We start from the raw sequence: 12,484 nt of genomic DNA on the forward strand, positions 1-12,484 counted from the left end.
TTACCCAATTTCATTTTGGTCTCGACCGAAACCCGAAATTTTCAGTCCGTCGAAATTAAAACCTTGATCCTAACCATCCTTAAAATGTCGGCTCAAAGTCCTATCATTCCTACCCATCCCCACCCCCTCAGGAAAGGGCTGGCTAATGGAAGCGGACAAGTGGATTCACAAGAATTAGCATTGTTTGCTCTAAGAATCAGCTTTTCGGAGGCACTGTCGTGACTAGAAGGAAAGGATAGTATATGTCATTCTTGGCATTTCTCGACTTTGCACAGTCTGGACTTATTAACCCAAATGACAAATTGCCAAGGGTCAAGGGGACCTGCCGCCGTTTGCAATTTTACATAGGTCGCTGCCTGTGCAAAAGCCAAAACCCATAATAAGAAACATTCTAACATTCTCCTACTTGGCCTGCATATGTTTCATGGTAGTGATCCTTCATCAAGCGCATCCTCTGTCTCTTTCACCTCTTCAACAGAAGAAACTGCAACACCTTTTAGGACAATTGGGTGTGCAGCGGGGCATCAACTGAAGCTATTATGGATTTCTTGATGTATTTCTCTTTTTCGTTTTGGCCTTTGGTGGGTAATCCAATGGCTATCACGATGCATGCGGTCCCAATATAACATGATTTGACGTGAAAAGTGGGCAACCTTAACACTTTTTGACGTGATATCACTTTAACGCATTCGGGACCAGGATTCCCAGCCTGCAATACAAAATATTAAGGAGATTGGGCACGGACATACCCAAGACCAATTCAAAAGTAACCAGAATAAACAAAATTACAGTAGAAACTGAGCAATCTTTCCTTTATTCTGTAGTATGTCTTCTTAACATCTTTCATCGCAATCTTATAAAACTTCCACCTGTCCCTTTTTGACATTACATATAATTGTAGATCTCCCAAACAAAAACCTCTTGAAACTTCAAGCTGACCGATTCATTTGAAACTACCAAAACTGCCTCCTGAAACTCTAAAAGTCCAGATCTGATGTAAAACTCCAAGAAGGTATAGCAAAGTTCAAATATCCAGACAGGAAAACCTAAGCGAAAGAACGATTCTCTCAAGCTATGGCTATGGAAAAATGACAACTTCTGGATAACGACAAGCAATTTACAATGCTATCAGACGATAAGAATCCTGGAGAATTGTGAAAGGGATTTACCCTATAGCGGCCTACAGTCCCAGATTCTGAAACTCCATAAAAAACCAGCATATTATAAAAAAACCAGCAGATTATAAAAAAAACCTATACTACCACCAAAAAGCACTAGACTGAGGGATTCTCAGGCCAAGAGGGAAAAGCCTCCCACACCAGAAACACTTCTAGTGAAGCTATCCCAAAGCCCCTATCTCCTTCTATAATCCAGGCCTAAATTTTCTAGCTGAATTCTATTTTCCTTTCTCTTTCATTTCTCTATCTATTCTTTTTCTTTTCTCTTTTTTTTCCCTCTTTTTACCTCTTCATTCTCTCTTTGTCCTTTCTCTTCTTCCCTTATCTCTTCTCTCCTCTTTTTTTTTTCCCTGGGGCCGGAAGGCCTTTCATTCAGGGTTATTACCCTCGGCCCCCCTTTACACCATCATCCTTCTCAAGTCCAGATTCCTTACGCTCTTTCAGATCCCTAATAGCCATGGACCGAAACAAACTTTTAGTGGCTTTCAGATCATCGTCAAAACCTATTCCGAAGACATCCCCTATAGCCAACAACTCATCCATTTCCTCAGAGGGAACAACTTTACTTTCTTATGATTCCAGGAAATCCATCAGCCTTGAGTCCGTCTCATGTCCTTCCACTTCCACTCCCATCTGAGTCCGGACCTCCATGATGACTTCCTGGTCTAGGGAATCGCTTGACTCCTAAGGTACGTCTGCTGGGATACCAATCAATTTTTCCAAACACTCAATCTCTGCTACTTTAACGTCCTCCCAACGCTGACTTTTCAAGGTGTATAAAGTAGACTCCTTCAGTTGATGCTCCGTCCACAAATCGAAGGGTTAGGATGATCCCATGGAGTTGATTTTTTGGGCACACCCTATCTATGTCAGGGCCCATCAAATGAATGCTTTGAATCATCCAATGTGAGCCCACTCTGTTTTTGGTCGGCAGACAGAGAAGGTTCTCTAGTCGACCGAGTAAAGACGAGATATTAATTAGCATTGACAGTGTTTCAAAAGAGGGGGTCTACCTTATACAAATTGAAAAGTTAGGGGGTGTAGTTGATGAGTTTGAAACTATAGGGTTATCGTTGAATGTGTCAGAAAGTTGAGGGGGTGTGACTGTAATTTTTCCTAAAACAACATTAAAAACGTTTATTTGGAACGATGCCAGACACACCTTATCCAACCGGCCTGGTATGAAATGAGGCATGCACATATTGTATTAGATCCTACATATGAGATTGGAGATGCACATAGGTTCCAAATCAATCCTACAGCAGAGGAGGACTGATGCAGGGCCTGCAAATTAACTCCACTAAAGAGATTTTAAAGAAAAGTAATTCATCTGAAGTGTTCAAAGTCACACACAATATATACAGTATTCTCATCACCATCAGATTTGCTTTACCTGATCAAATTAGGCAGCTTTGTGCAACTGCCTCTTCCAGCCACGCCCTAATGCTATTTCTGCAATTAAGCTATAACAGTTCTCATCAGTCAATACATCTTTCTCACTCACTTTTCTTTCTTTTAGTTCTCTCATCTAAATGCAATCAAAAGCTTTGTCTCCTTGACTCTCATTGCTGTTCCTTGTCATCTAATGACCACCATGTCTGGATCCCTAACACTATTGGTTCCTTCTCTGTTCCCTCTTTCTTCTACAGGTTGGCTCGGGAGGATGGGACAACAGAGAACTTCTCAAACAGCCGGTGATCGTTGTCCCCCCTAGAATTGTGGCCTTTGCTTGGACCGTGGTGTGCAAGAGAATCAACAAGTGCGAAAGGCTTAAAAGTAGGAACATCTCACTTGCCGGAAGGGGCAATTTTAGCAAAAATGAAGATGAATCCTAGACCATGCACTATTTCACTGCCCATTCTCCTTCAACCAATGGAGGACGATTATCAAAAGTTTTGGTACGAACAGGATGTTCCATAGATCTATCAAAACACAATCTTTCGTTGGAACAATGGCCCTTTCAGCAATACAGGGAGAAATCTTTGGAGGTTGGGGCCTTATGCTTTGATATGGCATATTTGGAGGGAGAGAAATATGTGAATATTTGAAGAGAAAAAAGATCTAGTAAAATTAACTACAAAGATAAAAATTGATCTTGTATCTTGGGGAAGGGAGAGCCCAATTCTATCCTCATATTCCATGGGGGACATTTTGAGAAATTGGAAGACAGTGATATGTTAAGTTTAAGGTGACCCCAAGATGGTACCTGCGTCCACTTGAGTGGGTAAAATTCAACTTTCATGGGAGCTCAGAAGGGAACCAAGGGAGAGCCGGCATAGGAAGGATCTTTCATGATGACAACAGAGCTACACAATTCACTTTCTCCGAACCAGCAGGGATATGCGACTCCAATGAGGCAGAGGTGAAGGCTCTCCTAAGGGGCTTGCAACGGCATGTGAAAGAGCAACGCCTACCATTAACCATTGAAGGTTACTCGACTAATGTCTTGGCACGGGCAAGCAACAAGGGGCAGGGGTCATGGAACTTAGCTGGTACAATTTCAGAAATTAAGAACCTCTGTCGGAAATTAAATCCTGAGTTCTCTCACATGAGATGATCTGCAAAGAAAGAGGCTGGTCACTTAGCAAAGAAACGACCAAAGGAGCAGGAAAAACCCACATAAGCGAATAGTTGAGGAATGATTAGAGCCTTACAGAGGTAAATGACAATTGACGCAGGGAATCATCATTTGAGGAATAGCTGGTGAATGGTTAGAGCCTTAAAGGTAAACGGCAGTTGTTATTCTAACATCTGCTTCTTAAAGATTGATATGGTAGAAACCTGGAACTCTCAACTTCTAGGGATATCTAGGTGGAGTCGTCCCAGCAAGATGGCTCAAGGAGTCGACTGTATTCACTAGAAGGGGACATCTTGCCCATTTCTCTGTTGTAATCAGTCAGTATTATGAATAAAATTCCATTTCCTTTTGCAAAAAAAAAAAATGATCGAAGAATGCAATAATATCCAGCCTGTGCTGGGGAGCTCTACAATGCAAGGTTCTTAAATCCTTCGAGTGTAATAAAGGACATAGTTGGGAGACTCCCCCACTATAGCCTAGCAAATAAGCCTTGTGACCATAAGAACCATGGAGCATTGCTAACAAAAGTAGTTGGATAGAATATCGCCTCTAGTTCATATGTCAGCAAGGCTAATGAAGTTGATGGGCCATAGGAATATGGACTCCTATAACAAACACATCGGCTCTACAACTACAAGCTTATTAAAGCCTCCATAAGAAGTGGACAAACATTCCATATAGCTGTCTCAAAACACCCACTGCCCAGAATATTACTCTTATCCCAGGTTTAAATGCCCAGAGAATCTTTGATTCAAAGAAGAGGACCCACAAGATACATCATAGCTGAATCAATGACAAAGATGGTCTAAAATCAGTCTATAAGCCAACACTTTCTTAGCCTCCACAAGCCCAAACATCATAGACAATCATTCAAGGTATGTAAAAAAAAACATCACTGCTTAGATTATACCCATGCTAGGTTTAAATATATGGAGAATCTTGGATTCAGAGGACCCACAACAAACATCGTAGCTGAATCAACGGACAAAGATGTCAATAGTTTAAATGGAAAAATACAATTACACCCCCTCAACTTTCTGACACATTCAATGATAACCCTATAGTTTCAAACTCATCAACTACATCCCCCTACTTTTCAATGTGTATAAGGTAGACCCCCTCTTTCGAAACACTATCAATGCTAATTAAGAGCTCGTCTCTAGTCCGTCGACTAGAGAACCTTCTCTAGTCATCCGACCAAAAACACAGTGGGCCCACATTGTTTGGATGATCCAAAGCATTCATTTGATGGGCCCTGACATAGATAGAGTGTGCCCAAAAAATCAGCTCCATTGGATCATCTTAACCCTTCGATTTGTGGACGGACCGTCAACTGAGGGGGTCTACCTTATATACATTGAAAAGTCAAAGGGTGAAGTTGATGAGTTTGAAACTACAGGGTTATCGTGGAATGTGTCAGAAAGTTGAGGGGGTGTAACTGTATTTTTCCCTAGTTAAAATCATTACATGAACCAAGTTTATTTCTTAGCCTCTACAAACATAGAAAAAATGAGCCTTCTTCTTAAAAGGGATATTTTGCAAGCTAGTGATCGCTCCACAAGCCTTCTTACTTTAAGGGATATTCAATTTCCTTTTTAACTAAGTCTTCTATTATCTTTCAAAAAGAAAGCCTTCCCAGTGGTCACCCAACAAATAAAGTATACAAATACGATTTACCAAGTTTTAAATTATACAAGCGAATTGCTGCATTAGAACTTGAAAACAAAAATACGCATCAGTGTTGCATTAGACACTTGAAGGGGTATGTATTCTGTTTTCTCTTTAACCGGATATGAAGACAATCTCTATTATCTTTGTTGAAAGAAATCTTTATCTCATAGGTGGAGGAAGACAAGCGTCTTTAGGAGTAAGGACCCTTTGGCAAGATATTTCTTTAGCGTCTTGTTGAAGGAGAATAAGCCATCAAGGAATTGGAACCAGGTATGGAGAGCCCTTGTGCTTCTCGTGTTCAGAGCTTCGGATGGACGATGGAATTTGAAAAGATAGACACTACACCAGCTCAAGTGGAGAAAAATTAAGCTGGACAACAGTGTATCATGTGCAAGGAATCGGTTAATTATCTCTTTCTCCATTGTAAATTCGCTAATCATCTTTAGGAAGCAGTTCAGCAATGTTTTGGCATAGCTTGGATCTAGATCTCGGGGAAGGGCAGGAGGATGGCTATATGGGTTGAGGTACATATGATAGTGGGGTCTTGCGATTATGTTAAATCTTGGGGTTTCCAAGCATTTAAGTGGCAATGATTATATCTAACAAATATCCACTAAACCTCCAACCTATGTTACCCAGATGCTTTAAAATGGGTGTCATACCTTTGTCCAACACTTCAATTTTGAGCATAAATGCCAAAACCGCAAGTACCCGGGCTATATCCAGGTGAAATGGGCTAAAACTAGTACCCAACGGCTGTGGATGCAGATGGTGTGAAAACTTGGAACATTGGAAAAGAATGGACTAACTTTGATTTTCAAGTAATGGGTACCAATTCTTATTTGTTACTATATAAATGTTGAGAGATAAAGAAGAGAGGAGAAAGAGAGAAAAGAGTAAGTGAGAGATGTGCTCCCCCTCACTTATGTATTCACATAAAGAGAAAAGTACAAAGACCAAAGTGCCCTTAGGCACATATACACTCTAACACTCCCTCTCAAGCTGGAATGGAGATGTCATATATTCCTAGCTTGTTACAAATATCATTTATCTTAGCTTTACTCAAGGGCGCGATAAATACATCAGCTAGCTGATCTTCGGATCTAGTGAACGTAGTGCATATGTCTCCTTTTTGGACCCTCTGGCGTATGAAATGAAAATACACCTATATGTGCTTTGCTCATGAAACACGGGATTGGTGGCAATGTGAATAGCAGCTCTATTATCACAATAAAGCTGAGCAGGAGATGAGGAAGGGGCGAGGGATCAGGGGGTTAAAAGAAGAGAGTGGCGAGAGGCGAGAGGCGAGAGGCGAGGGAGGCGAGGAGGGGTTGGGTGTGTTAGGGTTAGGGTTTGGATGGGGTGAGGCCAAGGAAGAAGGAGAAGAAGAAGGGAGGGGTTTGCAATGGTGGTCCCTAGGGGATCAAAACCCTAGGGCTCTAATACCATGTTGAGAGATAAGAGAAGAGAGGAGAATGAGAGAAAAGAGTGAGTTAGAGATGTGCTCCCCCTCACTTTGTATTTATATAAAGAGAAAAGCACCAAGACCAATGTTGATGCAGGACGGACACGCGATCGATAATGGCGATGAAGATCCGATGAAAAAATAACAAAAGATAATTGTGGTGCTCAAAAGATAACCCACGTTAGAGAGAAACTCCAAGAAAGAAGTGTAAAAACACCTTTTCTCCACAAGAACAGAACACTTTTCACTCAATATGTTTAATTGTCAAAACCAAGCTCCTTCTATTCATTCTAGTGAATCTTTTATAGAGGATGTCCTCTTTACAATTAAGCAATAAAACTATTAATAGGAAGTAAATAGAAAAGAAAGGAACCATGACTCGTTCGATGTAGTGGCTTGCCTTTACATCCTTAATAAAATAACTTTAAGGAAACTAATATCTCAATGGATGTCCATAATAAGAAAGCACCAGCCAATTCGCATGCCACGTCCAAGATGCCATGTCCAAGAATAAAGCAGCAATGTTTGACACTTTCTAAAAAGGTATTTCAATGCTAGGACAAAATGGTGTATTTGAGCAGCTTAAGATAACATGTTGCTGATCTTAACATGGAAATTCCTAAAACTAATAAATCCTATTAAAGGAAGACCTTCTAAATGTGTGGAAAGGTGGTTGACGAAAATGGGTTACAAGGCTAGAAAAATATCCTCCTTAAACCACACTGTTAGGAAATAGAACTTACTAACTTAGGAGAGATGAGAAGGAAAATTACCAAATTAGAAGCCAAATTTATATTTAGAAAAGGGTTTCTAAATCTAGAATGGACCAAATATGAAAACTGACACAAATGGGAAAGTGGCAAAATTAGCGACTAAGAAGATTAGAAACTGGGATTTGCTAGCAAAATTGAAAACTTTCCCAAACGGTGAGTGTTCTAATGATGACATTTCAACGGCCCGATCATCAATCTTGAGGCCCTTAGAGATCCGATCACACATCCAAAGTTTTTAGCCGTTGATCTGTGTGATCTGGCGAGATGCTCCTGGATCAAAAGTGCCCTTAGGCACATATACACTAACAATAAGAAAATAAAGAAGTGTCACCTAGGTTGGCACTATCATCAGTATATAGGTACCAATTCTTCCAATAATGTTGAATGGATTGAGGGGGACATGGTCTTGGTTGAGACAAATATAACAACTTCATTTTATTGTGTTTGCATCGAATGTTATGAAGCTCTTCAACAGACCAATCCATGAAAAAATATAACTTAAAGGATCAAGGAGACAGATTCTTTCTAGTGTCACGACTTGTGTAGCATGCTCCAATTACATCGCTACACAAAACCAACAGACGGATTCAGATTATCCACGAACCAATTATCTCGGGATACAGTTTCTGTGGTCACTTCCAGAGTTTAGAAGTTACCTGTATTTCTTACATGTTACCTGGTTTAAACCAAATATTTTGATTAAACACGAAAGCACAGACATGCACTGAGCTGTTTGACTGCAAAAAAAAGGATGAATAGGTGTACACTTCAAGCAAAGAAGGTCACAGCTACAACTGAATGAATTTAGCTATACCATCCATCCAAAATTCCAAATTATATAGTCTACTGTCATGGTTACTAATCATGGCAAAAAGTCATGGCTTTCAATCAAAATTTATGGTAGATGTTACTACTTGCTCAGTGAGAAATTTTTCAGTGTCGATACAACATATCTATGAGCATGAAGAAGTAGAGTAACAAGTTATTTGTGGTGCCAAAACAGTAGGCACATAGCAGCTAAAACAAGAATAAGGGTTGAGGTGAGAAAGTTCTGAATAAAATTAACCCAATCTACACTAAATTTCAGCTTCAAATTTTAGAAAAGAACAAACATAAAACAACAAAACTGAGAGTTCTGAAACAAAGCAATACCCCGGGAATCACGTTTATCAGTAGGCCATTCGCATTCCTTTCTTTGGCTTCTTTACAAAACTGAGACGTAGCTTCCTAAGACGCTTCCTCTTCCTTGCCATTTTCTCTGGCAAGGTCTCCCGCTTCTTCTCTTTCTTCTTCTCAGGCTTCTTAACAAATCTCGGATCAACCTTATAGACTTCTGGAGTGACAGGCACTCCATTATTAACAGCAGCAAAGAAAAGAGCATTAGCTCTCGCCGCCTTCCCATGAGCTGCCAACTTCCCAATCAACAACTTATACGTCTTAATCCCCGGAGTACACCCATCCTTCTTCATCCTCGTAAAAACCTTCATAGCGTGATCAACCCTTTCAATCCCACACAAAATCTTTATAAACCCATAATACTTTTTCTTATCAAGAGCTTCCCCAAAACCCGTAGACTTCATCCTATCAATCATTGCGTCCCCTTCCGAAGTCCTCGCAGCCTGGTAGAGACTGCGTGTGAGTACAACAAATGTCTCAGCATTGGGTGAACACCCCCATTCCCCCATTCTCTCAAACAACTTCAATGCATCCTCAGTTTTGCGAATTTTGCAAAGATTGGTTATAAGAACATTGAAGGTACCCGTATCACGTGGGATACCCGCAATGTCCATCTCAACTAGCACTTTATCGGCCTCAGTCTGGAGTCGAAACGGATCCTTTTTTCGACAAATCCGACAAACACAATCCAATAGAGAATTATACGCCGACGTACCCAATTCAAATCCCCCTCTCAAAATCTCCCCAACTAGCCTTCTCGCCTCATCTATTTTCCCATCAACACACCATCCCCTCACTAGTATTTCACATATAGATTCATCAGGAAAGAATGCATCGGCCACTCTTTTTACTAAGCGTTCCGCGTGGCTGGCGAACCCGTGATCACAGAGCGCGGAAACAACAACTAAAAGTGCCCCGCGATCACGGGCAAATCCATAGTCCTTTTCCATATTATCAAAGAAAGAGATTGCCTGGGTCGGACGCCCTGCGCGAACTAGGCGATCAATGGATGCTTTGAAGCATTTTTCCCCGGCAATGCCGCGGTTTTGTACTAGTAATTCCTGGATTGCTTTGAAATCTTTGTTGCGGCCTAGGTGTTCGATGAAATGCCTGAGAGAATCGTCATCAGGTTTGAAGGAATTGGGGTGTTTGGAAAGCCAATGGTAGAAAGATAGGATTTGGCGGCCGGCGGAGGGGGAGAGATTTAGGGTTTGGAGAAGGAGTTCAGGAGAGAATGATATGTTGGAAAAGTAAAGGTCTAGTCTTTGATGGAGAGTGAGAGAGGGTTTGGTGGGTTCATCTGGGTTGTCATTGGTTTCGGATTTAAGGAGGTGGGTTGAGAGTAATTGGGCAATTTGTTCGTCTGTTGATTTGGGTTTTGAAGGGAGAGATGCGAGGGTTTTGATGGGAGTGAAATGAGGAAGGGAGAGAGGAGATTTGGGTGAGTGGGTTTTGAGGGGGTGACTGGTGGAAAAAGGGGGGGAGGGAGAAAAAGATGAGGAAGATGAAGAAAAGTAGCGAATTAGGAGTCGCCTGAGATTGGGAGAAGGAGATCTGAACATTTTTTTTGGTTTTGTGTTTGCAGAGAGAGCGGGGAGAACAAGGGTTTATTGAAATGGGTTTGTGGAGATTTTTGGTTTTGGACAAAATTACCCCTGTGAAATTGAGAAAAGACGTGCAGATAAGTTCTAAATAATGATGTTTTTACTTTGTCTTTGTGTTTTGATAGAGATCCAAATTCATACATAGCGAGGCCTAACAGATAAATGGTTTGGATCGTTATAAAAGTTGGCCCAACTTGTACTTCTGGCCAAGGTTTAAAATTTCGGTTTCGGTACCGGTTTCGGACCTTGAAATTTTGAAATTTCGGTCAATTTTGGTCGAAATCTGGTACAAAACCCGAAACTAATATTTTATTCAATATTAAATTTTGGCCGAAATTTCGGTGAAATATTAAATTAATATTAAAAAAACAGATTTTTTGGGGCAAACTTCGGAAAAACCAAAATTTCGGCCGAAATAAATGACCGTTTCGGTTTTTATGGATTTCGGTGTCGGGCTCCACAATTTCGGATTTCGGTCGAAATTTAAAACCATGCTTCTGGCATGGCCATATTTTTACATAAGAACTTGTAGAAAACAAGTACATGCTCTAGTTGAGGCGTTTTGGAGGAGATTAGGAGTCCGTGTGTGAGAACCAGTATTTTTTAAAAAGTAAAGTGAGACCCACTTCGTAGGATGATCCAAAACGTTCATTTGTTGGAACACAATGTAAATAGGCTGTACCCCGTAAATCATCTCGATAGGATCATCCTAACCTTCCGATCTGTGGATGTATTGCCCATCTGACATCAAATGAAAAGGAAAGTGGTCCAACGAATCCAGCTAAGCACAGATCCACTCTCTGAATAACAACCAACAATAGAATAGCAGCTAACCTGTACGGGTGTGGCTCTTTGGCTTAAAGTCATGGGTATGCTCCCTATTGACACGAGTTCGAATCCCCTTGGGCTTACCCGATGAGCATTGTTTACGGGTGATTGCGCACATCAGTAGGGAATAGTCCCGCCCTAAAAATTAGGGTGGGGATATCCTTATGTCATCAAAAAAGAATAGCAGCTCAATGCGAACCGTTCAAAACATGTAGGCCTCCTTCGTGCAGGGTAAGATCTGCGTGCATCTGATTAGAGATGGAGTGACGGACCCGACAGGACAATCAGTTATATGACGGCTCTCGCCTTTTGTCTGCAACTAGCATTTCTAGTATGGTTAACCTAAAATAACCTTGTTTGCAAATAACCAACGATTTTTTATTTTTATTTGGGCAGTGATAAATTCATTCCCTTGAAAGAAGAATACACCCCTTTCAACAGAAATCGTTAAGTTTTAATGCTTTGGTCTTTCAAACTTGAGAAAAGTGTTCCTGCGCAGCTGCACAGGGAGTTACCTGCGCATTAGTGGCTTATAAAGCCACCGATTGGTTCGTATGGCGGGTCCACCGGCTTTATAACCCACTAATGCGCAGGTAACTCCCTGCGCAGCTGCGTAGGGACACTTCTCTCTTCAAACTTATACGATTTCTGTTAATAGGGGATGTACTCTTCTTTCAAGGGGGTGAATTTATCACTGCCTTTTACTTTTGTAATATTCAGAGAGGTCCTTCAATAGTGATTTTCCCGGACTCAAATAGCGAGAAATCCCAGCCGGAAAAGTCTGATGCTTCAACAAATGACTCACCATGATTCATCATGGCTTTGTTGCTTTTGACGTAAAATGGGTATAAAATTTCCCATTTTTCACATAAAAATGGGCACAACTCAAACATTTGTTTTACCCCCATTTTGCGTTGAAAGAAACAGAGGCCAAATGAAATAGTTTTGTCTAACAATGGGGACTCTCCTTAGAAGTTCGTTGGTAACATCACTCCTGTTCCTTTTAGATTTTGACAACCAATTGCGAGTCCCAACCGATTATTATCGATTATTGGACTCAAAATCAAATGTAATTTTGAGTCCAATAACCAGTTTGCAACTCACAATCGGTTTTCAAAAATCTAAAACAAACAGGTCCTTATTGTGGTCTTACTATGGTGACAAATTTGGAAGGAGAGGGACAGTCGAAACTTCAAAACTAAGGCTCTCTT

The 12,484-nt window shown here is 40.9% G+C and overlaps 1 protein-coding gene across 1 annotated transcript; it reads right to left on the reverse strand.

The window, feature by feature from the left end:
- Positions 1–282: 282 nt before the first annotated feature.
- Positions 283–10,433, reverse strand: PNM1 (Pentatricopeptide repeat (PPR) superfamily protein). The gene is made up of 2 exons (XM_077366481.1): positions 8,818–10,433; positions 283–709 (listed from the first exon to the last, which is right to left on the reverse strand). The coding sequence occupies exon 1, from the start codon at positions 10,401–10,403 to the stop codon at positions 8,835–8,837; it is 1,569 nt and encodes a 522-aa protein (XP_077222596.1). The 5' UTR covers positions 10,404–10,433; the 3' UTR covers positions 283–709; positions 8,818–8,834.
- Positions 10,434–12,484: the final 2,051 nt, after the last annotated feature.

The sequence above is a fragment of the Tasmannia lanceolata genome, unplaced genomic scaffold (assembly GCF_043159265.1).
Source record: "Tasmannia lanceolata isolate RefF3 unplaced genomic scaffold, GAP_Taslan_0.1 ptg000003l, whole genome shotgun sequence".
NCBI classification, from domain to species: Eukaryota; Viridiplantae; Streptophyta; class Magnoliopsida; order Canellales; family Winteraceae; genus Tasmannia; species Tasmannia lanceolata.